We start from the raw sequence: 26,705 nt of genomic DNA on the forward strand, positions 1-26,705 counted from the left end.
AGATGAATCCCTTTCCTTAAAAAATGTCCTCATTGTCGGTTTTACTGTCTCGACTAAGTAGCTAGATGAGCTAGTCAGGCTAACCGCTTGCTTCAACCATCATTTTATAACTGTCTGGCATATTTTGGTACCTGATTGGTCCGTACCGTCTTTGTAATATATCAAAGAGTAAGGTCTTCTACCTGCTTTTTGTAAAGTGTCTCGAGATAACATTTGTTATGAATTGGCGCTACACAAGTAAAGATTGATTGATAATAATCTGGAATTATGTCTTCCATATTTCCTCGCACAAAAAACAAATTAAACAGAGGGAGAAAGAAGAACATTATATTTATATAGATATATACAAATAATACTGTACAAGAGCACAAAGGAAGCAATAACAAAGAATGTTCTGGATTTATCTGTGATATGAGATGAATCAATACACAACATGCTGCATTTTAAACATTGGAACGGTTGTATTTGAAAGCTTACACAAAATCTACAGAAAGAGCCGGACTGAATCTGGACTGTGCTCGTAATAAACTTCCGCATTCATCCACTTTCTCTCTCTGTCCCACACACACACACTCGCACACAAACACACACACACATTTGAAAAACAGGCAAATACATTCACGTTCAGGGTAAATCCCATTCACTCTGATTTCAACACAGGCACACCTGGACTGGCTAAGGTTTAACCACCTGTAGTGGCTTGTATGGCTTGTTCAGCGTCGCTCTCCGCGTGCTTTGCACATTACATCTGCAGCACACACACACACACACACACACACACACACAAACTGCTGTCTTTGTGTGTAAATGTGTGTATGGAGCGTATCAGGGATTGGACGTGCTCCGTCCACAGTCCATGTCAGGGGGTCATTTAGAGTGTGTGTGTTAAGTCTTTCTCTCTTTGTGTGTCCAAATTCCCTCAGTCCATCTAGGGCTAAAGTGCTGCAGAGAGGAAGAGATTTAGTCTTTTTGTATAAAAAATTTGTCTTGTGTGCTTTTATCCCACAGGAGTCCGTTGCTAGCTCTTACTGGACGACAGCAGAAATATCAAACAGGCTTCAATCATCGCAATTCAGCCCCTCAAACCTTTTGCATTTCAGTATTTCACAACTGGAGGACAAGAAAAACACACATTTCTGCGTTTGTGTTCCTTAAAATAACAGTCTTTTCTGTCCATCGGGTCCAACCTGTCCTCCAGTGATTTTACTGGTCAATCTACCAGTTGCAGTCTTTTTTGAGTAGTGTGAGGACTTTGCGACCCAAGCTGGCTTTCCAGGGCTTGACGAAGCTCTTCATGTTGACCAGGAGGCGGCCCTGCTTACGGTCCGTGTGGCCCGCCACGAGGTACTCAACCCCTGAGAAATGAGGACAATGGTCAGAGTCGCTTATGTTTTTGAAAGACAATTTCAGTTTTCCAATGAAACTTTGTAGCTGTATGACTTATTCTTAAAAACTGCTTAGACTTGCTCTTCATAGCTAAGCATACACATAATTATCTAACTGGCTTGCATTCATGTTTGTTACCTCGATTACTTCATAACATTTTACACATTTTCAGTAAGATACTCTCATGAAGAAGACCGTTCTATCTCTCAAACTATCAGAGTCTTTCGCTCACCCGTTGATAAAAAATAATCAGAAACTTTTTTTCACTTGCCTATATTTTAAATGAAACTTTGGTTTCAAACTAGAGAAAGTCTAGAAGATCTAAATCCTTTCATATTTTACTTCAACAGCAGACACAATACATTAAACACACTTGACAATGATTTTAAAAAATGTTTGCAGGATTTTTTTTCCTGAATCAAAATGTTGTTTTTCGTATTGTTTGATGAAAACATGATGATTTTTCTTCACCATTTATATCTTGATCCGATTAAAAAAAATCTGTTATTACAGGTTTATGTGAAATGTTTTAAGGTGTTTTTTTTAATCCTGGCACTTTTTGTATCTGCCTGTTAAAAACAGCAGCTCTAACCTGCACAAGATAAAGATAAAGATAAACTTTATTGATCCACCGTGGGGGAAATTTGTGCATTTAAAGCAGAGTTTGTCTGACCTGGGTTGAGGATTGGACAGGTGCATCCCCGTGCGGTCCAGGACTCGGGGTAAAGAGTGACCCGACCTCGCTGTATCTTCACCTTGGTGTTCTGGCTGAGCACTTTCTGAACTTTGACTTCCACCTCAGCGTGGGAACCTTTATCATGGGCTGACAGCACCTTCACCTTCAAGACTAAAAGACAAGACAGGACATGAGCATCATAACATCCTCTGTAAACATGTCGGTTGTTTTAAGGAAGGCGCTAACGGTGCTACAACTCGACATGTTTGAAACTCGGAGGAACTTTCAAACAAAAATTAAGAATGTGACAAATTGTTTATGTGTTTCCAGGACAAAAAAAGCACAAGGTATTGTAGAGGGAAAAAAATCTTTGAATGAGATGATGATCTTACCGTATGCATAATTCATGGTGCAGAAGAGTTTACTGTTGGTCAGGGCTTGCTCTTTGCACTCACACTTCTCTGCAGGAGGCAAACAGGAACGGATTAATATTTTTAACATAACCGATGTGTGAGTGTGTGCGTGTGTTTGCGTGTGTGGTCTCAGATGCTGTGCACGACGTCTTAAGAATGCAATCAGGTGTGTGTGTGTGTGTGTGTGTGTGTCCAGTGAGGAATGTGCCAATGAAAGCTGCAGTTACATGGTGCTGGGGGGTCTAAGAGAAGGGACACACACACACACACACACACACACACACACACACAAAAATCACTAACGCACACATTCATCTTTGTTCCATGTCCTTTTAAGGCAAGTAAAGACTTTCATTACTTAACCATTAATGCTTGGTCACCAGACTGTGGAGGAGGGTGGAAAACACACACACACACACACACACACACACACTCTGTATCTCACCTGAGTAGTGGAGGGCAGAGAAGAGTTCATCGACTCTGAAGATCCTGACCGGTTCACTTGAGTTTCCCTCTAAATTGTACAGGTCGAGATCAGACCTGCAAAAAACACAAACACACAAGAATGTAAACATATCAGGAGAACTTTAAAATGTACTTATTTGATTTTTTTTTAAAATCTTTACTTACCCCAACATACAGTCTCCTGTGAACGGATCACAGTCTCCAGCACAATCACATGGACGGCAGCCGTATTCATGGAAGCCCCAGTATCCCACCATGCACCTGTCACAATGGGTTCCTCCGACTCCGGGTTTACAGATGCAGTTTCCGTTGGAGGGGTCGCAGAGAGAGCCGTCGGCCAGGTGGAAGGGCATCGAACCCAACGGGTGGCAGCTGCACTCTGTGAGAGACAAGAAGTGAGGATGAGGATTTGAAGGCATTTAAAGCAGCTTTTTGCACATTTGTTAATTTAACTTTCTGTCAAATTCTTGGTCCTCAGAGGATAATTTTTACTGATTTGAATGATACTCTGACTTTATTTATTTATTCCTGCATCACCATAATATTCTTGTACTTTGCAATTAGTGCTACTTGAAAAAAACATTGATACATACTGGAAAATGTGGACATGTTTCTTTGTTACACTAAAGGTAAACTGTGTGCAGTTATACTCGTGTGAGAAATGCTTGAGAGATGCTTAGTAACTCAGAGAAATATGAATTTTAGAAAACGGGAATTTGGTATTTGATTTCTGACATATTAAAGTAAATTGTAGGAGAAATATTGAAACGATATTTGGTGAAATACAGTCTAAAGAAACTAAAAAGCAACCAGGGGGAAAATGGCTTAGCATTCGACTTCTTTAGCTTAAACAAAAACTTACTTGAGCTGAAGTTGATGATTGTATTTTGACTGAAACAATCAATAAAGAAGTCTTGGATCCGCCTTAGAAAATTCCTAGAATTTCCGTCATTTATACTCCTCCTAATACTTTCTAATCCCGCCGCTGCTTAACATGTTAATGTGTTGAAAACTTCAGCAGTTTATGTTTTCATAATCCCTGTTTTCTGTAATGTTTATGCTGATTTTTTTGTTTCTGATTTACACGGCTGCTGCAAACAACTCGACCCAACAAATGTTGGATGATTTTGGTTTTTGCAGGCTTTTGGTCGAGAAGTTTTGTCATCAAATTTCTACCCAACGTAAAAGTCAGAGAATCACCAAATGAGAGGGATTCAAACTTCTGGTCACTATGAAGGCTCGCACCAAATTTCAATCCAATCTGTGGAATATTTCAAACTGAAACAAAGTGACTGACAGACCAATAACATTGTTAACACAATTTTTCATATGAAAGAATAAACAGTCATAAAATAAATAACATATATCATTTATAAAAACAAGGAAACATCCCTTCAGAAAACATGGAGTCTAAAGGTCTTCCAGTTGACTGTTTGCTGACCTGCAAACAACAATTTATTACCAGGACTTAAGTAGTTCATCATTCAACAGTTGTTCTATTTGTCTGAGTGATATTGTTGCTCGAGCTTGTAACACAAAGGACTCTCTCTTTTTCTTATCACACACACACACACTCACACACACTCAGACCTCTCCAGCTCTCTCCCTCCCTCCTGTCCCCTCTTAATTGTGTGCTGATAGTGTGTTCTTTAAACAACCTCCAAAAACAATATGCACACACACACACACACACACACACACACACACACACACACACACACACACACACACACACACACACACACACACACACACACACACACACACACACACACACACACACACACACACACACAGTCTGAGAAAACTTCTGTCTGCAAGTCTTTCTACTGTTATCAACGCTGCAGACCAGGAGCCCTGCAGGAGGAGATGTCAGGCCTCCCCCATAAATCTGTCCCTATCTTGGGGGCAGACGGAGCTGGAGGGGATGGAGAGGGGGGGCGAGGGCGAGTTGGAGGAGAGGCAGAAGACGAGGGGAGAGCGACAAAGAAAGGGGGCGTTGTTTGGAGCCGTTTCTCTGCTGTTTAATGGGGCTTGAAGCTCAACCGGCAGTAAATGACTCTAAAGACTTACTGTACACCCTGAGGCCTGACTCGCTGCACTCTTCCCTCTCCATCTTGAAACTGCTATTTTTAAGGTGTAACAGTGACATACTGCATACTTCTCTTCTCTATGGAGTATCTCAGCTTATTAGTAGATTGGGTATGTCATCGTTTCTTGGACAATATGACACAGACAAAAGCCACACCCGGCTGTGAAGTTGTACTAACTACTAGAAGTACAGTTTCTGCCCAATTCGCTGCAGTGTTGCTGAAATCATCTTTAATAAGAAAACAGAATATCGTCCTTCCTCTTTTCAAAACACAAATCTGATTAAGGTTTGAAGTTGATGCTTATATTGCTTTTATCGGGGGTTAGGAGTGACCCTGTTTCCTTCATTGGCCTTCTCAAAAAAAAACAATGACAGTAACTTTTTTGTGTTTTTGTGTTTTTTTGTGTTTTTTGTGTTTTTTTGTGTGTTTTTTTTGTGTTTTATGTTTTCTTTCTCTTTTCTTTCTCCTTTGACTCTTCTTCTCTTTCTTTTAATTTTAATTTTATTCTTTCATTTTATATAACTAACTTGTTTGTTTGCCCCTCCTAAAGATATTAAATATCGTAGAGAAAGGGAAGAAAACCTTGATGGAGGGAAAAATGTATGAATTTATGTAACACAGATCCAAGCTACCTCAGTTTTACTTCTTTAAACAAACTGTAATACATGTTTCTGTATTGTAAGTGTTATTTTTAGTATTTCCACAACCTTTTTGACACCACACAGCTTATAAAAATGTGAAGACATGATGACAATAAAAAGTAACAAAAAACAAATGAAGGAGCTTCTTTGTCTTCTTCCTGTTGAAATGATGTCACATCAACTCCCTTGAGCTCAAAACCAGACAGCTAATCAGACAAATCCTTTCACGCGGATAAGATAACGCCTTATCAAACGACCCGAGTGGGCAAGAAAAGTATCAATAAAATCATAAACAATATCAGATTTATAGACTCGTGCAGACAGGAGGACACAAACACAAGACACATAAACACTGGGACACGTCCTGGCAAAAACAAGACTTCAGATTTTAATTGTGTCTGTATCTACACTATTGTTTGAGCCGCCCGCACATGTCGATAATCAACCAGGATTATAGCACCACTTTGGTTCCATGTAAATCCAAAACACATGTGACTGTGTGTTCAGTAAGTGTGTGTGTTTACATAACGGTGTGAGAATTTATGAGCTTCCTAAGAGGTCAACAGACAAGGACTCCTGTGTGTAAATATGTGTGTGTTAGATAGCTGAAGGAGCTCCAACAATGAAAACCTAAAAGAGCGTGTGGCGCGACATGACAAGACACCTGCCTGAGCAGACAATAACCCCCCCCCCCCCCCCCCCAACCGCCCCACGCACACAGATGTAAACAAACACTGTAACTTTCCCCCCTGGCTTTAAGTGTTTTCTGTGTGTATGAGCTTGCGCGGAGCCTGACAAGAGTGTTTTCTTTCCCGGGCCCCTCGGAGCCGATGGTATGAAAAAAATGTTCCTCACGATGGAGGGAAATTCCTCCATTGTCAGCGAGTGGCTACAGCTAGGGATTTCACAACCTGTACCGTCGTCGTCTCGGGGGGGGGGGGGGGGGGGGGTTCTCCATGAGCATGCCATTGCTCTTAACTTTCCATCAATCAGCCATCACAGCCTTCATAGTAACACCAAAGCAAATAAAAACAAGCATGATACCCTACCCGGGTCTCTGATATTCAAACCTCACATTACGTCTGTTTTCCAAAAAAAGATGATGTGCCAATTTTCATTACAAGAGACACAAGCATGCTGAAACGTATTGCCGTGTCATGCTAGCATACCTCTGCGCTGGAAGAAGTCTAAACGCAATTCATCAACTATCAGAGCTTCTAAATCACTCAGACCTTTTGGTTACTGGTTGGTACTGTCATAAGAGGTTGGTATAAATGTATAACTGTAAAAAGGTTAAAGATGTTTAGGCACAAACAAGACTAAGAGTCTACAGCAGTGGGAGCAGCTTTTGGGCCTGTGTCCTTTAAAGTCTTTCTATGTGATTTTTCACATTTAATATAATATAAATCAAGTATCTCCTCTGAAAATAACTCTGTGAGTCATGACTGTCTACAATGGGTGTAACACCCGAGTCCCACTGTCTGTGATGTTTTCAGAGTCCTATCTTCAGTTTGTTTACATCGCCAGGACAGCCGGCTGACTCCTCCCCTCACATATAAAAAGTTGTTTAATTGAGGGACTAGAGAAAAGAAGAATAACATACTGTAACATACTTGATCGTTTGCTCTTACTGACATTGTTCCCTTTTTTCTAGATCCTTGCTTGTGTTGTTCTTACTCTCTGATGTACGTCGCTTTGGAGAAAAGCGTCTGCTAAGTGAATTGTAGAATGTAAAGACTACTATCATGTAAACTAGTTTCTAGTTGTTGGCAAAGTTGATGTTAGAAGTCCTGCCACTTCTTGATTTTGATTGGTCGACAAAGGGGTGACATGGTTGGCTAAGTTCTAGCGGGACGGCGCTCCAAAGTTTTCTATAAATAATACCCCCCAAAAAAATCTGAATCTGGCGCTACACATCGACTCCCAGCTCGACGTGTTTATAAGATCTGGTGCAATTTACATTCTTGTAATCATGTGCGCGTCCAGCATACCTACAGGACTGAGCTCACTGAGTCGACTGACAGATAATCAGAGGGAGAATGTAGCCGCTCTGTGTTTACGGATGACTATCGCGTGTTTACTTAAGACTCGTCTCATCACCGGAGGGGGCAGCACGCCGCATCAACCCCAGGCACACACACACACACACACACACACACACAAAGACCCACACATATGTACTTCCAATGATTACCCCGCAGCAACTCGAGCTCTGAGTCACACATGAAAACTTGCAAAACAAGCCAAAGCTGGGACAAGGAGGGGGTTGTGTGTTGAGATTTGAGTCAAGACGAAGGAATGCCACCATCTGATGATTAACTACGGTGTAAACCCCGGATGGAGCGTGGTGCCGTCTGCCGTCTCACGCACACACACACACACACACACACGCACACACTCATAGAGCCAGGTGCCCATCAGGAATCAGTATTATCCAACCTGCACGTCCCGGCTTGTGATCCCCGTCCTTAGCATTCCTTTCGGAGACTGAGAGCACCGTGCCAGTGTGGTCTGTATGAGGTTCATGTTTGGATTCACACCAGCTACATTTTTGTCAACGCCGGTATGATTAATTATGATTTATGACATTTCACAGCGTGTTCTACATGTCACACTGAGGGCTTTACTGTCAGTTTGACAAAAAAAACACTGAATCAGAAAAAACCCATCAGATATTTACAAGTGAAATTCCTCTCGGTGCCAAATGAAGCCACTGAGGTCACATCATGTGGTCACTTTGAATAACATTTAACCTTATTTAAGAGTATTTTTTTGTTCAGATTTGTCTCCTTTTGATTCACTTCACTCCTAACTATGATTATCAAATATGTCATATATGACTTTAAAAGCTTTATGTGATTTTTTGATCCAGCAGGTGTCGCCCTTGAGCACCAGCATGAAACCAAAACAACTTGCGCTGCATTGTTGTGTTAGCATGCTAATGCTAGCGATCTTTATTATGCTGGTATCTTCACACTGCATGTAAATTTACCTGAAATGAGCGTGATCTAGAAACACAGTTAAGCAGTGAGTACAGTATGTTATTCTTCTTTTCTCTAGTCCCTCAATTAAACAACTTTTATACACGAGGGGAGGAGTCAGCCGGCCGTCCTGGCGATGTAAACAAAGTGAAGATAGGACTCTGAAAACATCACAGACAGTGGGACTCGGGTGTTACACCCATTGTAGACAGTCATGACTCACAGAGTTATTTTCAGAGGAGATACTTGATTTATATTATATTTAAGTGTGAAAAATCACATAGAAAGACTTTAAGGGGGCGGCTGTGGCTCAGTTGGTTCAATCCCCAGCTCCTGCAGCAACATGTCCGATGTGTCCTTGGGCAAGACACTTAACCCTGATTTGCTCCCACTGCTTCATCAGCGGTGTATGAATGTGTATGAATGGGATTAGTTACTCCTGATGGTTACTTTACACAGCAGCCTCTACCATCAGTGTGTGAATGTGTAGGTGTGACCTGCGGTGTAAAAACACTTTGAGTAGTCAGAAGACGAGAAAAGCGCTATACAAGGTAATCCTCAAAACAACGCAGTTTAGAAATGCCCGCTATGGAACTAGATGAACTTTCCATACATATAATTTACATTTACAAAATCAATTCTGCCCCTTACGAGAGACACAGTTTGAACTAAGCTGCTTGTTCTTCAAAAATTAGAGAAAATTCAGACTTCTATCTTTTCAGGATTTATCCTCTGGGGACAATGAGCGTCACTAAATAGGGAAATGCAAGGTGACAAATTTCAAAGTGAACTTGAACCTTGGGTGTTTGTTTTTCACCATACTGCACTTTCAGTCCGCTTTAAATTATCAAGACTTTATATTTCCATGACGGGCACATTTTGGTTTGATTTAGTTAGTTGTGTATCTTACCTTTACAGGAGTCGGGGGCAGTTTGTGGACGCTGAGGGTCTCTGTAGAAACCGGCTTTGCATTTCTCACATTGACCTCCTTCGGTGTTGTGCAGACAGTCGCACACGCCTCCGCTGCGCTGGCCGGACTCGCGCCATGCCGGCCAATCAAACCGGCAGCTCTGAGCGTGTCCGTTGCATTTGCACTCTGGGGGAAGAGGGAGGAAATAGACCAATCAGAAACAAGAGAGGCTGAAATGGAGTTACATTATTAATATCTAATGAATGTTTGGAACATTTTCCCTCAAAAATCCTGCCAACTTTCAGCATGCTGGAGCCCCTCGCTTTCAGCTGAAGACATTTCTGTTTCTCCGGGTCCCTTCTCCTCAGACGGTCTGACTCCAGCGCTGATGTTTGGTACAAATTTCATCATCATTTTTTCCTGTATTTGGAAAAAAAAGCCGCAGCTGTGTTTGTTCAACTCACTCCGACATTCGTGCGGCGCTCCCGTCAGTCCGTCAGCGGGCTGCCAGGGTCGGTCGTTGTAGAGAGGGGCGCAGTGCTCGCAGTGATCACCTGCAGTGTTGTGTCTGCACACACACTTCCCATGGACCTGAGGCGGATAAGGAGAGGAGGAGGAGGAGGAGAGCTCATTAGCACCGACAGAAATGAGAGCTAGAGGTAAAAGATGGAGAGATGGGAGGAGGTCAGATGGAGAGAAAAGTTCACTTCTTCTCTTTCCCCTTTTAGAACTCTCTACTTTCCCTCTGTTTCTACTAGATTTCTCAGTTTCCTCCCCTCCATCTCTCCCTCGGTCTTTCCCTTTGCCTGAAATTAGTGAATGGAGATTGATTGTTTGGCTTCATCACTGGAAACAAGAACGGGCCTCCGGTCTGAAAAGCCTGTGTGTGTGTGTGTGTTAGTGTGTGTGCGTGTGTGTGTGTTTGTTAGTTTGCATGTGTGTATGAGAAGAGTGCAAGTATGCAGCGCTGAGAGCACAATAACAATCTCCTTGTCATTCCTGTGAGCTGGAATGCCATGCATGCTGGATAATGATTGAAGGGGGGTGCAAGGCATCTGAGGAAGCTCTTTATTTGTTTGCGTTACACCGTGCAACTGTAATGTAGGACACACACACACACACACACACACACACACACATAATTATACAACGATTACAGAGGTACACACAATGATCAACGCAAATGCACATGCAAGTCCTGCTAATGCACAAACACACACACACACACAAATTCTTGCATTTGTTTCCCACGGTAAGAGAAGAATTCACATGGTTACGTTTATGTAAAGTTACAACACTGTGGACATATTACACTACAAGTCCAAGATATGAGTGTACCTTAAGTATGATACTGCAGTGTTGAGGTCGCTGAGAGTGTGTTTTATAATCAAAAAGATAGCTACATAGCTACATACTGCAGTGCTGAAGGGTTCCAGTCCATAATGCTCTGGATTTGTTTGGACCAGAGAAGGTAGGCGGTTTTAAAGGCTACCCCCACTCGGCCGTTTTGGACGCCCCTCTGTTTGCCAGGCAAAGCGGGTAAGAGAACTGGTTCAGATAGAAGTGATTGTACCCCAAAGAAATAAGAAGAAAGAGGGCGAGAGAGGCTCATAGAGAGAGAGAGAGAGAGAGAAAAACACTGCCTGGACTAACTGCTGCTAAAAGCTCCTGTAGCCGTCTCTGGATTTCATTATGTCTGCACGTGTTTGTTGTCTTTGTGGCTAACTAGCAGACAGTGAAATCACCCTGAACCACCCAAAAAAAAAAAAACAATCCCATGTGAGGGGGGGGTGGTGCACAGGAGCACAAATAAACAAACACACAATCTGGTCCTTATGTCTTTACAGAGTCTGGAGGGTAATGACTCGACTTATCAGTACACACACACACACACTCACACACACACACACAACACAGATCACTTTCACTGCTGATTACTGCACACACACACACACACACACAAACTTTGAGCAGACACAACATTGCATGCTTAAGCACACACACCTTAACGCAGAGCAGACCAAACAAACAAACAACGCCTGCTGTGTGGAGAGTAAGGTACATGTGCATGTTCTGCCGTTTTGGTTCTCCTCCTCTTCATCATTGCTTTTTTTTCTTTGACAACTTTAAGTACAATTTACTTGACTGTAACTTTTACTTGAGTGATCCTGCCGAGCAACGCTCTCCTAAAATGTGTCATCTCCTTTTTTATTGCACTTTATCCTGGCAATACCGGTTGCTGTATTTTGTGTCACTTCTAAATGTTTCAGTATGAAACAGTACATTTTGCTCCTTTTACTTCCATTTCCATCTATATATTAAAAAGGAAATAATCTTCAGAAAAGGTAAAGGGGTGACAATGGATTTGAAGTGTCTAAAAATGTAAATTCTGGTGGGCGTTTTTTGTTTTGGATTTTTAAAACTTCAGAAAATCAGAGAATTAAAAAAGACCAAATACTTTGAGTTTTCTGTTGTATCTTTCATCACAAGAAGTTCACTGACTTACACAAGTCTTTTAAACCACATTTCTCCATTAAACGCAGATCATTTGTTCTTGCAGTGGAGTTTTTTTTTCAGTGCGTTCATTGACTACTACTTACTGAACTTCTTCAGCCTGGCACTCGCCCTTCCCTTACTCTGAGTGTTCAGCTATCTCTGCCTTCATCTCCCATCTTGCTCTGCTCTGCTTGTTTGGGTTTTGCCAGGTCGAAACAGAGACACAAAACAAAACTGCTGATAGGCAGGAAAAAAAACAAAACACTTATATAACTTTTGTGTGTGTTTACAAAACGCTCCTGCATGGCAAAGCGACGTTCCTATGACCTGAGGTAATGTTATGGGGAAAGCTAAGGAGGATTTAGGTTCAAGTCTAGGGTAAAGACGGACTTATATCAAGGCACTCAAACGTCATTTTGCAGGCATGTCTGTTTTTTTATACTGACCCTGGCGTGCAGAGGAGGGTTTTACATCCCCCCGTGGTCTAAAGACTGTTTCAGAGGATTTTCTACCCTCAGAAGAAAGGAAATCCTCATGAAAACACTCAGTACAGCTACTTGGAATTTCTTGGCATGAAAAAAGTCAGATTCAAAGATTTAAGGACTGTTTTCAAAAAATCGGTTATCAGCGAGCTTTGGTGCAAACACGCCGTTATCAGCAAAGAAAACACATGAATGGTCTTGTTCATTTATTGTGCATATACTATTAAACAACAGCTCGTGTTTTGATGGAATTTTTTATGGTCTTGCAAAATGTTTTAAGCTTTAAATGAGTTTGTATGGGAAGTACACAGACTAGTTTTAAGTTGTAATTGTGTTTAAAAAAAAACAACCATTAAAACATATTCCACTAATTCATGCAAAAATAGAACAGCTGGTCTACAGTTATGTATTTTAAATTTCTCTGAATGGAAACATTAGCTTGCACAAGAATGGTCACCTCCTGTGTTAAAAAATGAAGCCAAAGCAATAAGTGTAAAAAAAAACCAACATGCAGTTCCTCAAGTGTCCACTAGAGGCCTGCTGCAAAGCAAAGGAATCTCCTTTAGAGCCCATATTTTTTAAGCAGGGTAATGATTTTAGGTCTCATTAGCTGATATCTTTGTTCATACAGAGTCATGAATACGTTTGCATTGTTAGGTTCGAGGTTGAGCTCTGTAGGCGGGTTGTTTTTATATTTTTATCAGTCTTGAAATGTTGATTATCAATCCAGGCTTTGCAGGAGTGTATATAATGTTGCCATGCAGCTGTTTATCAGTGTACATCACTTTGCTTATAGAAGTTCTCCTTGTTGACTCTCACTTTCCCTGTCGAGCTTCACTGATTGCAGCAGAGCGGACGCTCAGCTTCAAAGCCACCCGGCGTTTCTGTTTGTGGAGATGGCCGTGATAGGAGCGCCGCTCTGAAACACTTCACCGTTGATCTCCAGGAAAAAACACAGAATCACACTTTTATCAGCACACACACACACACATCAACACCACCATTAGCCCTCGCTCAGAAGGGATCAGTATCTACATCTCTCGGGTTTGTTATGAACCGGAAAGAACGGCAGCTGTTTATCTGAGCAGACAGAGAGCCAGGAGAACAGTGGAAGTGAAAGAAAAATGTGAAACCCCTCCTTCAGTCTGTTATTAAGACGACTGCCAGCTCAAAGAGAACAGGCTATTTAGTTTGTAAGTACTCTAATCTTAAACAATCTTAATTTCAAAGAAACAAGTGAAAAGCCTGCCCATGGGGTGTGATTACTTCACAGAGCAAGTGAAACACAAAGAATTGAAGGAAATGCCCGCATGTCAAAACAGGAGTGGTGCATTCGTATCGCAGCATTGAGACTGGAAACATTTATTTAGGTTGGAAATGTAATCACTGGTCGAGGAGTATTGATGCAAAAACAGATCTTTGCTGCAGATCCAACAGACTGCCTTTATGTGTTGCTATGTGTAGCTTTTTTTGGGGGCTTTTTGTGCCTTTAATGGAGAGATAGGACAGTGGATGGAGTTGGAAATCAGGGAGAGAGAGAGTAGGGAAGCTTTAAAGCATTTTTAATTCTCAGGTGAACTATTACTCAACTAGACAAACCAATAACCTCTACCTACCAATGTGTCGTACATCTCGAGGACAGTACTCAATAAGATACCGTGGAGTCAAATTATGGAACACGCATCTTTATTTACTTAATGATCTTTTGTCTTTTTCTAGATACAAATTGAGACTCAGAAATGTGTTGATGTCAGAAAGATTTGTAGTGAATTGTCCTGATTTTGTTATATTGTCTACATACTGTATGTCCTGTTTTGCTCTATTTTTATGTTTTCAATGTTTTGAATTGGGTAAATTTTATTTGTGATAAATATTCTTACTTTGTTATTTTTACTGTATTTTATTTGAACTTTGTTTAAGTTTCTACCTCACCTGCACGTGTTTTATTTTGTATTTGTTTTATTTTTCTGTTTGACTATTCTTTCAAAAAAATGTGCAAATAAACTAAACTAAACTAAAACTAAACCCTAACCCAAAGGAGCCACATCCTCGATCCTGGGCCGCCCGCTTGGAGGACCCCAGCCTGCATACGTGGGGCGTGCGCACTAACCACTGCACCACCAGCGCCCCGCTATGTGTAGTTTTGACACATTCACAATATCAACAAAAGCCCTACAACCCTCTGGTGGTAATGTGGTAATTGCATTCCTTCAAAAGATTTCATTTTAACACTCTGACTCTATGTTCCCCCTCTTACCACATGGTTGGTCCTGTCTCTGATGGGCTGGTATCCCCGCGCAGGAACACACTGCTCGGCGTGTCCGTTGCAGAAGCAGCTTCCCTTCACTATCAGGTCGTAGATGGCAAAGTGTCTGGTGGGGAGGTCTTCCTGTGCGGAGGCGGGGTCTTTGGCCTGGCACGGACACGCCTGTCGCTGCAGAAGTCGAATCCTGATGTTGGTTACCCTCAGCTGCTGCTGGCCCTCCAACCCAAAAGGATCCAATGACTCCCACTTTGGTAGAGTGCGGTAGATCACCTGTTGGGCCGGAGAGAGAAACACTATCAAAATCAGAAAAAAAATCTACAGTTAGGAGCATGTGCAGGTTTTGCAACGCTACATTTACCAGCCAAGTAAGACACACTTCCATATCCATCCCTTGTCTCAATCTGCCCACAACATCTTGTTTCTTTTCCAACCTACTTGATCCTAAAAAACACTTGTCAGCAGGTTGAGTTGTTTTGGTTTTTATGGTTTTCTACTCAATCAAAAAGCACAAACAAACAGAACGGGGGAAAGTTCCCTCTTTCAGCCGCACTTTATGATTTACAGGGATTAGACAGGTTCATTAAGTTGCACAATCGGGTTCATTGATGCTATCTGTGTCACTACATCTGTCATGGTAATGGCGGTTTGTTTTGGTTTTTATTTGTGCAATAAATCATGACTTTACAACCCGTAGTCATTGACTCTGTCTTCACGTGACCATGAGGGCGCTGGGTGTCCTTAAATAAGTGCCTCAAACCCTTTCGCCCCTTCTTTCCCCTCTTTCTCCCCTTCTCTCTCTCTCTCTTTACTCTGTCTGGTCCCTGGACATCCTTCAAATCGAAGATCCCTTTATGGGCTGCCATCGCCATGGCTACTGCTGCCGCTAGCAACGAGCACCGCTGCTGTTTTTTTTGGGCACGAAGAGAGTTGGTGTCTGCCCTCCTCTCGCTGTGAAAGAAGTGTGTGTGTGTGTGTGTGTTTGCAGGGTGTGTTGTTGTCTCTGGCTGTCAGTGATATCGTTTGGATGAGTAGTGTGTTTATGTGTGTTTCCTTTGGCCAAAGCTTTGAGATGCAAGCAGAGACCCCATGCAGCGCCCTCATTGGCTGGATGACGGGCCCCGAGTGCGATGGGAGGAGCACTATTAATTTCCCTGTTGTTGGACGAGGTCACGGGGTCACGGCATTGTGGTCCACAATTAAGAGAACACGACAAATAGAGGACCAGGGGCGCCGGCCCACGGGAGAGCACAGAGAGCGGGGCCAGACAAAGACGGGGATGGAGATGCAGCTTCACATAACTCAGGGACGGACAAAAGGCCCGCGACAGCTCAGTGATACCACAGCAACACCAGAGGATACACACATTCACACTGGCATGCACACAAACAGCAGTGTTGCAGATTCCACAGAGTCTATCTTCGAGCTTTTACGACACAATAACACCTCACAGTTTCCCCCCAAATGTACAGACGGAAATTAAGAGTTTGCCCATATGCCGATGATACTCGTGTGTATGTTGGTTTACATGTTAAGCACAGTCGGGGCTTCCTAGAATCTTTTTTAAGCTTTTACAACATGCCTCAAAAGCTGGTTTAAAAAATGTACTCTTAAAAATAGTTTGAAATGGGCGTGCCGGTAACGTAGTGGTTAGTGCCCTCGACCCATGTACGGAGGCTGAAGTCCTCCAGACAGGCGGCCCGGGTTCGAATCAGACCTGTGGATCCATTCCTGCAAGTCTGTCCCCACTCTCTCTCCCCTCAATTTACTACCCTATCCACTGTCCTATCTCTAAATAAAGGCAAAACAATCCCAAAAATAATCCTTTACAAATGGCTTGAAAACTTTAAGTAGACTACCCCTGAAATCTTCCTTAATTAGTTGTTCACACATGCACCTCACAGCGGGACACTAACCCTGTTGGGGTTTCAGGGGAAACCTATAATCAAACAACAAGTGAGATGTGAGTGGTGCATAACCGGCTCCAACCTACACAACACAACACAACACAATTAAAAACCATTACAGCAGTATAGAAAAACTTTCTTCCACAGGCAAAATGGAATTTATGGAAAAAATGAAATTTCCAAGAGGACTCCATGAGGATTATCCAGGACGGAAACAGCCTGCTTTTATTTATTGTTCATCGTTTTATATCATTCCGAGTCTGCACACAAATAAGCAACCAGAAAAGCCAAATAGGAAACTAAACAAGGGTCTGGATAAAACATTTCAGATGGCTTGTTAAGGTGCCTTGTCGAGGTTTTCTTATTCTATGGAGCTATGTCTGTGTAGGTTCTTAGTCAGCCAGGTCATGGTAGATTTGAAGATTGATCCAAATGCAACTGTTTGAACCAGACCAGTAGAACCAGTCCAGATGCCTTTGGATCAAGATTTGAATCTATGGAGCTTTGATTTTTTACATTATCTTAACTCTTGTAGTACAATAAGTATGATGCACATGTGAGAAAATGAGCATGCAACATATATTCATACGATCTAACAATATTGACTAACATTAATATAAAGATAAAGGAACAGTAACATGAAAAGAAATAGCAGGGAAAAAGTAGAAGTGCACTGAGAGAGCAATTTTGTCAATATTGATTGTGGTTTGAGTTTAATGGCTTCTTCCTCTACAAAAAAATATTACAATTCTACCAAGTTCACAAAAATCAGTGCATAATTATTCCATTTCCCTACTGACAAGCAAAGCGCAAACATTTCCCTCCTTGGTGGGTATAAGAAGACTGCAACAGTAGATAGAAGAGGATGACATGACACAAAAAAAAACGTCTTCAAGATCAAGTGCAATAATCGACTTTGCGTATGCTTTACCTGAAGGAAAATGCATTCCTTGGGTCCGTGGGGTTTCAAGGACACACACAAGGTGTTTTGGTAAGAAATGCTGACTGTAAAGATTTTTACTGACTGAAACCTCCGCAGGGAACCTTTAACTGTGAGTGAATCCACAGAAACAGAAGTGCAACAAGTGCAGAATGGAAAACATCTGCCTTTTTGAACTTTCACTTTTCTACTGCAGTGTGTCTTATGTGGAATCTGACGACTATGGCTTAAAACAAAACTATAGACGATAAAGTTTTATACCCCAGCGATGAAAAATATTGCAGACATTTATTGCGAAATGAGCCACGTTTTAATTTCTGTCTCGAAGTTCTTAAAGGCGTTTGGTTCTCTGTGGTCCATGTGTCCACTTGAGGCTGGAAAATAAAAGTAAGTCTGGCTTAAACAGGCGTAATTCCATCAAAGCACTGTGCACTGTAATCTGGTAAACAGGCACAATGGGCATTGATGGAAGCAGAGAGACGGAGAGGGAAACAGAGCGGGTGAAGGGGTGAGCTGGGGGGGAGGGGGGGGGGAGGGGGGGGGGGGGGACGTCTAGCCAACAGTACCAACATCCATCAGAGCAACGGCACTTCCTTCCCAGCAGACAGACGGAGAGCTGACTGTATGTGTTTATCTGAGAGTGTGTGTGTGTGTGTGTGTGTGTGTGTGTGTGTGTGTGTGTGTGTGTGTGTGTGTGTGTGTGTGTGTGTGTGTGTGTGTGTGTGTACACTGTAGGCCTCGCTCTCTTCCCTAAGGAGGTCAGTCTCTACAACAAACACTCACATTCTTCCAGCCCGGCTGACCTCATAAATAAGACAAGGAGCTCTGCATACTCCACACACACACACACACATACACACACGCACGCACGCACGCACGCACACACACACACACACACACACACACACACACACACACACTCTCACACGCCACCTATTCCCCCACATTACAGGTGAACACGAAAAGGCTTTCAGCGCAAGAGATGACATGCTTTCATGGAGGAAAGCTGAGCCTACCAGCTCCCTGAAATTGCTCCCAGCCATAGAACAACACCTAGAAAGCCTTCGCTGCCATCTGATAACCAGAGTCAACACGTGCATGCAGGAGATCTTGAATCGAGTCATTTATGTCTCATTTAGCTTGTTTCATGATTGCAACACAAATTGTTTACGCAGGGTTTAAAAGTTACTCTGCAGCAGGTGAAGTAAACCTTGATGAGGTGACATGACTTTAATATTAAAGTGATGCAACTGCAGATTATTGTCAGTGTGGATTACTTCTTCAATTAATCAATCAATTATTAAGTTACTAGCATAAATTAATGCCAATATCCGCAGGGGCAAATGAGATAAATGACCGAGGATTTAGAAGATCACATCCCGCAAAAATGTAGTCTGCAATATTACACGCTCTAGCAGAGAAATGTTGCAGTATTTTAAAGCATTTTGCAAATATTTAGTGCGCATGGCTGTTTAATTTGAATGGGTTATGTCAATTAGTCTATAACAAATTCAAAAAACATGCAATAAGGTGTCTTAAAATTGCCTATTTTCTCACATTGGGGGGATAATCTGTGATATTTATCATATTTGAATGTCCCACTCTCACTCTCATGATGTGTAAGACCAACATGCTAGCTAGGAGTATTTGGTCATTTAGAAATGCGTAAAAATGCAGACTCAAATAGTGCGTTTAGGGGCGGCTGTGGCTCGGTTGGAAGAGCCAATCGTCCCACAACTGGAAGGTCGTTGGTTCGATCCCGAGCTCCCGAAGCCACTTGTCCAATGTGTCCTTCTGCAAGACTCCCCAAGTTGATCTGACTCCTCATGTGGTCTGAGCTAAACTGTGTGCAAATCAATCCCTAAAACAAAATCCTCATATTCAAAGCGTGATAGAAGTGAGGTTCTACACTCCTAAAAACAGGCTCACACACACCGCACAGTGTAGCGCTCTGTTGTCAGCACCTTACACAGGCCACAGTGTGTTTAACTGTAAGCGCAGGTGACACACAATCACAACAAAACCACACAGGAACAGAAACGGTGTGAACAGCTGAGCAGCAGCAGCAGCAGCAGCTGGCCTGTCAGGAGCTACTTGACCTCTGTTGACCTCCGGGTCAGGAGTTGAAGGGGTTAGAGAGCAGAGGTTGTACTTCTAGCACAGGTGGCTGAGACGAACAGAAACCAATAAGAGAAGCACGAGGAGACAGAGAGGGAAATATGTTGCCTTTTTCACACCTCAGTTTTTTTCTCCATAAAACACGGAGAGAAAAACAGAATTTTACCGTTTTTTTTGGTCTTGAATGCACAAGCCCATAAACGTATTTTTTACACATGCACAAGTTGCACAGCGGGAGCAGATAAGAGAAAGATTTATGATCGGGCTGCAGAATAAGGCCAAACCAGCTGTGGGGAATACTTGGAATATCAAAGAGGGCGTAAACACACATTACACACGAGAGCTCAGCAGGGAGTCCAGAGCAGCAACACGCTCGGCATGCGCCTCCACACACATCTGCAGAGCAGCTCCTGACACACACTGCTTCAATTAAAACATCAAGGGACTTCAGGAAGCCCTCTCGTGCAACGGTTAAAGCACGGCCATTAAACACTCACTCAGGCCCGCACACACACGCACACACGCACACACACACACACACACACACCTGGATGTGCTCTGCTTTCTACTCCGCGTGCTAACATCGTATGACTTTAGCATGTTGCGTGACCTACTGCAGAAAGAAGTGAATTTGTTCCAGGAGGGCAGGTACCGATGGAGAAGGTCTCCAGGACGATTTACCTGCCGCACAAAGACGCTGTGTGTGTCGATATGACATCATTAGTCATTAACTCATAGAGGCAGAAAAAGGCTGAACAGGAAACTTTCTGGAACCCCCCTCCAGCGTTCCACTGCAGGTGTGTCTCCGCCCTCCTTCCCCACCTGTGTTAACCTGCTTTCTGACGTATCTGACTGTGTTTGGACAAAGAGTAATATTAAGAAATCAACCAAGACCTGATGCTAATCTGTTCATCCAAAGAACCGCTGGCTGATTAATGGGAATAAATACAAAGTCATTTATGTTCCAGTTAGAGTGGCAGGTGGCAGCTGAAGAAAGAACTCATACCAGCCAAAGTCAAAAATTAACCCCTGGTAAACCAAAAATGTAACAATCAAGTTAACCAGGTAGTGAGCGTGGAAAATCAAAAGTGAAGACCGCCAAGACAGTACACAAAGATTTGGCTGAAATTACCCATGAACACTTGAAACCATGAAAGAATTCACCGACTTTAAGGATGACAACAACAAAAAAACTGATGATGAACAACAATCAACTTCAGGACAGGACAAAAGTATGAACATTGTTTTACGTCTTTCCCTCCTATGATTTCTCTCGTTCAGTTTCCCTGAAGAGGGCAGCACAGCAAGCCCCGCAACACCATGTTTATTCATTTCATAAAGATGTTGTCGTGAACAATTTGGGGATCAAATTCTCTCGTCTTGACTTGAGTCTAGAGCCCGAACGATTAATCGGCCAGCCGATAATATCGGCCGATATTAGCACATCAAGCGACTATTGGTATCAATTCATTTTATCGCAGATATGCGCCGATATTACAAGATATTTTATCACCAGTCAAAAAGAATTTCATGTTAGTTTCAGTGTATTAAACAAGCAGTTCTCTTTCACCAGCAGAGGGCGCTATATAGATTACAACAAGCATTGCCACTCTCCAGGGTGCCAAGCGGTGATGCACGTCGTACGTGCTGCTGGGCAGAAAGCGTGAAGTTTGTTTAAAGAGAAAGTAATGATGCAAACAGTTTCCCAGGATGGGAACCAAAACAATTGCAGGTATGAACGTGAATATTCTCTGTGAGGAAAACTGCAAAGTTATTCAATCACCAAAATGTAAAAGCAAAGCTTCACCTAGACTTCAGAGACAGATTTAAAGCTCGATGTTAAAGGTTAAAGGTCAACAGCTTCCTTCTCACCTCTCCACGGTTGCAGGGATAAGTCCCGGAGTATTTAGACGTGCAGGTGGCGCTATCCCATCCCTCTCCCGCCTTCCCCTCCTCCAGCCCGAAGGTGGCGCTGCAGTTGCCGGCGAAGTACTGCAGCATCTTCCACGTCCTCCCGAAGTCCTGCGACCTCTCCAGCGTCATGGCGGCAGGCCTCGGCGAGCGAAACACCAGGATGAGATGCGTGAAGTAAAACTCCGCCTCCAGGTCCAGCTGCACCGTCTCGGACTCCACCCCCTCCGCTGACTGCCACCAGGTGTTCGGGTGTCGGAAGGAGGAGTCGGACATGGCGCCCGCCAGGTGGGAGAGGTGGGGCAGGCCCGCGTTGCATTTGGCACACGTGGCGGCGTCGCAGGCCAGGTTGACGTTCGGGTCGGAGTACGAGCAGTAGAGCTCGGTGCCGTTGTTGCCGCAGACGGTCTGCGTGAGGACTCGGCGACCCAGGGCCAAGTTACCCATGCGAGGGTTGCAGGCGTGGCTCTCGCAGCGAGGGCCCACACCTGCACGGAACACCTCCGACAGACCTGAAAACAAATAATAATAAAGAGTTTACACATAAGCAAACAAATAAGAGCTGAGGCGACAAAACAGCTTTGCAGAGAAAACAAGAAGAGAGTGAAAGCAGTGAGGTGTGGCACTCAGCACACCTGAGTTTAAAGGGACAGTTCACCAAAAAATAGTTTTCAGTATCCAGCTTTTGAACATTTGATTGACAAATAAAAGCTGCTTTAAAGTCTTTATATGTGATTTTTCACTCTTAAATGTAGAAATCAAGTATATCCTTTGAAAATAACTCTGTGAGTCATGACTGTCTACAATGGGTGTAACACCCGAGTCCCACTGTCTGTGATGTTTTCAGAGTTTTCAGAGTCCTATCTTCAGTTTGTTTACATCGCCGGGACGGCCAGCTGACTCCTCCCCTCGTGTATAAAAGTTGTTTAATTGAGGGACTAGAGAAAAGAAGAATAACATACTGTACTCACTGCTTAACTGTGTTTCTAGATCACGCTCATTTCAGGTAAATTTACATGCAGTGTGAAGATACCAGCATAATAAAGATCGCTAGCATTAGCATGCTAACACAACAATGCAGCGCGAGTTGTTTTGGTTTCATGCTGGTGCTCAAGGGCGACATCTGCTGGATCAAAAAATCACATATAAAGCCTTTAAAGGAGATTCTTATTGACTGCACATGTTGTTGACTGGAAAGCAAATTATTGCAAATTTCTTGCAGGATCAAGGAAGGAAGCATATCGTATATATATATTCTATTAAAAAACAAAACAAATGAAACTCTTTGCATGACAAGATGTCACAAAAGTAATAAGTAAGAAATAATAATAATGCAAGGCCTCACCTAAACAAACACGGGAATGGAAGACAAATAATGTTTTGCAATATGGCTGATTATTGTGCAATCTAAGTCTAATAATTGACTATATTAAACCATAAAAATGTCTCGCCATCTTCCTCGGTGACCCTTGGAGTAATCTATTAGGTTTTTTTAAGCAGGTGTGGAGATTTCTTGAATTGTCAGGACTCTGAGTTTTAGTGATAGAAACAGAGCATGTGTAAGAACGAGTGGGCGAAGTGAGTGTGTACACAAGTGAAATGATTTACCTCGATCGGAAATGTTATGCAAAGGGGATAATAGAGGCATTGTGCACCTGCCTGCTGCAGACTGCAGCCAGCGTGGACTCTAACACAGATAATGTTTGGCAGCTCGGGGAGGATGAGCGGCATGCAGACGCCTCCCAGATGCTTTGTAAGAAAGAGAAGAAGAAGAAAAAACTCTCCCCGAGGGCCACAGTGTCATCTTCCAATAAGGATTTATTATCCAGACCTCGACAACATGTCTTTGTATTTCATATCAAAACACCTCACAGATGCGATCATGTTACACCCTCAGAGCCTGAATTAATGAACCTTTGCTCTGAGGAGCCTTCTCAAGGAGCATGTTTTTGTGAGACAGGAATTCCTACTGAATTACATAACTGTGTGTATGTGGAGGTCAGAGGAGGAAACACAATCACTTAATTCAACTCTATTGTTTCATATAATGGGCAGTTAAAAAAAAAATGGGACTAACAAGCATATTTTATTTGGTTTGACAGGAGCTTTTAATTTGAAAAATACTGATTTCAAAGTAAAATCAAAAACAAATCAAGACTTTTATGTTTCTCATACAAAACTTCCATTCAAATTTGTGCAAATTAACAACAACAAGGGCTGAGTCATGCCTGCTGCTGTTCTCTGTATTCATGAGTTTAATATGGAAGCAGGAGTTTAGCACATTTGAGTATGATCTTGAATCACCTCAAACGTTTGAATAAATCAGGATTCATGTGTCAGAAATCAATTTAGAAGAATATTCTAAACGGAGCTTAAATGACTAAACATTTAAAGGGAGTTCTGCAGGGGCAACATGCACACTGTTGCTGTGGTAACAATAAATCTGAGATGTGTTGTGCACAATAAAACACACTAACCTGCATCTGACAGCACGGCCAAGATGATCACCAATAAAGTCAACATATCTCCTCGTGGCAGGGAGATTAAATCCAAAAACACGCGAGAACAACTGTCCCAGAAATGTCGCTTCTTTTTTTTTCTTTTCTTTTTTTTTGGAGTTATTCAGACATCAAGTGTGCAGAGATGTTTTTTAAATCAAAGAAGAAGACAAGTGCGCAGGTTCACATCCAGTGTGGACTTTCTCTTTCACTCAGCTGCGATCCAAAGAGGCGATAAAGGAGAAACGACATGATCCCGGACGGTGCGTGACGTCCCGCAGAGAGAGCAGAGAAGGAGCGTAGAAGAAGAGGAAGAAGGAGATGAGGAGGAGGAGGAGGAGGAGGAGGAGGAAGTGTTCGGTTGTTCCCGGCTCGTCGTTTGTTGCCGTTTCGGGACCCGCAGCGTGTTTCATTTCCCCGCAGTGAGAGCCCGCTGCTGCCCCGCTCTGCTCCGCACAGATATGAGTGAGAGAGTCCGGAGAGGAGGAGGAGGAGGAGGAGGAGGAGGAGGTGTAGTGACAGTAGCAGCAGCTCCGCCTCTCCTCCGCATTTTTCTCCGGCTTAAAGGAACATTTACAGTTTCTCCACAACCTGCTGCTCACACCAGGGGGGCTCCAACATGAGGTGCGCGGACCACTAGGCGGTCTAAAGGATACTCTGTGAAGCATAACTGTGATTAAAGTCTTTATATACACTTAAATATAATAAAAATGAAGTATATCCTCTGAAAATAACTCTGTGAGTCATGACTGTCTACAATGGGTGTAACACCCGAGTCCCACTGTCTGTGATGTTTTCAGAGTTTTCAGAGTCCTATCTTCACTTTGTTTACATCGCCAGGACGGCCAGCTGACTCCTCCCCTCGTGTATAAAAGTTGTTTAATTGAGGGACTAGAGAAAAGAAGAATAACATACTGTACTCACTGCTTAACTGTGTTTCTAGATCACGCTCATTTCAGGTAAATTTACATGCAGTGTGAAGATACCAGCATAATAAAGATCGCTAGCATTAGCATGCTAACACAACAATGCAGCGCGAGTTGTTTTGGTTTCATGCTGGTGCTCAAGGGCGACATCTGCTGGATCAAAAAATCACATATAAAGCCTTTAAAAATTTAAAATAAAAGTACCTTCAGGTGTAAATATTTAGCCTTATTGTTTCACCTTTATTACTTTACAGATTAAATTATTTATGAAGTGAATATATAAAACTCACACACTGTAAATAAGAGCCAATTGGATGAAGCCTGAGTGACGTCGTCCCTTGGTTTCTGAAGGGCCGTTTTGGAAGTCTATCCATGGCGGTTGCCATATATGCCGGCTCTAATAAACTTTAGTCGACCTAACGACAGGCAAAGAGCTGACGCGGGCAAGTCCTAAACCTCCTGACAAACTGCTGCGACACAGCCGCTAAAGTAAGATTGATAACTCTTCCAATAATGCATGAGTCTATATCCTTCATAAAAAAACAAACAAATCGGTTATAAAAGATATTCAACCCCCCTACAGTGTGTGCCGATAAAGACATTAAAGACCAAAATCATTTTTTTTGTACCAGGCTGTAGACATGTTAATCTCTGCTGTCAAAAAGACATTGTAATATGGGGTGTGTATGTGACCTGCGGGTCTTTTGGAGCCAGCCTCTAGTGGACACTCAAGGAACTGCAGTTTTTTTGGGGCACCTTAGCATTGGCTTATTCAAACACTCCCCCCCCCCCCACTCACTTTAAGATCAGTGGTCCATGATATTAAAAAGTTTGGGACCCCCTGCACTGAACCACGTGGAGTCTGATGAAAAGCTGATGTGCTCATGTCCACATTTCTGACTAATTGGCTTTGGATGGAGAGAGTGCACACACACACACACACACACACACACGCACACACACACACACACACACGCACACACACACACACACACACACACACACACACACACACGCACACACACACACACACACACACACACACACACAACCTCACACTGATGCTGAATGACGCACTTCGAATTACACCGATTGGTTGCTCGGCTGAACTCGGCCTCAGCTTTTGTTGACAACAATTGTTGGTGTTCAAACAAGAACCAGTGAAATGTGCAGGCCAATAAACTGGGAGCTTTTTAATCCCAGTTCTGCTTCCCACATGCCTTTTTTTTTACTCGCAACAAAAGCTGCTTCAAAGCCCAACACAAAGATACTCAAATTATTGACTTAGAGCTCCAAAATCAAAGATGATATCTGCTTGTGTTACATCCTTTGGGTTTAGGCTGCAGGGCGCCCCCTTGTGGTCACTGGTGGTACAAAAAAAAATTTCAGGGGGGAAAAAATGAATGTCTGATAACTTTTTCTTTCCTCTCTTGCCCGTTTTCTGTGCAGCTCCAGTGGACACAGCATGGCTTTGGCTCCTCTGTCTGCTGTGTAATCGGAGCATGACCTGCTTTCTGTGCATCTGACCCGAGTCAAACAAGCAGCGAGCCAAATGAAACTATCTCACCTGTCCGCTTTGTTCTGTCTGTGCTGCTCCTG

The 26,705-nt window shown here is 42.8% G+C and overlaps 1 protein-coding gene across 1 annotated transcript; it reads right to left on the reverse strand.

The window, feature by feature from the left end:
• Positions 1–313: 313 nt before the first annotated feature.
• On the reverse strand, positions 314–24,663 carry ntn4 (netrin 4). The gene is made up of 10 exons (XM_020646600.3): positions 24,160–24,663; positions 21,644–22,194; positions 14,801–15,079; positions 10,030–10,156; positions 9,566–9,751; positions 3,106–3,319; positions 2,921–3,015; positions 2,455–2,523; positions 2,060–2,233; positions 314–1,355 (listed from the first exon to the last, which is right to left on the reverse strand). Exons 1-10 carry the CDS (start codon positions 24,203–24,205, stop codon positions 1,216–1,218), a joined length of 1,881 nt encoding a protein of 626 aa, XP_020502256.2. The 5' UTR covers positions 24,206–24,663; the 3' UTR covers positions 314–1,215.
• Between the last annotated feature and the right edge of the window lie 2,042 nt (positions 24,664–26,705).

The sequence above is a fragment of the Labrus bergylta genome, chromosome 23, assembly GCF_963930695.1.
Source record: "Labrus bergylta chromosome 23, fLabBer1.1, whole genome shotgun sequence".
NCBI lineage: Eukaryota > Metazoa > Chordata > Actinopteri > Labriformes > Labridae > Labrus > Labrus bergylta.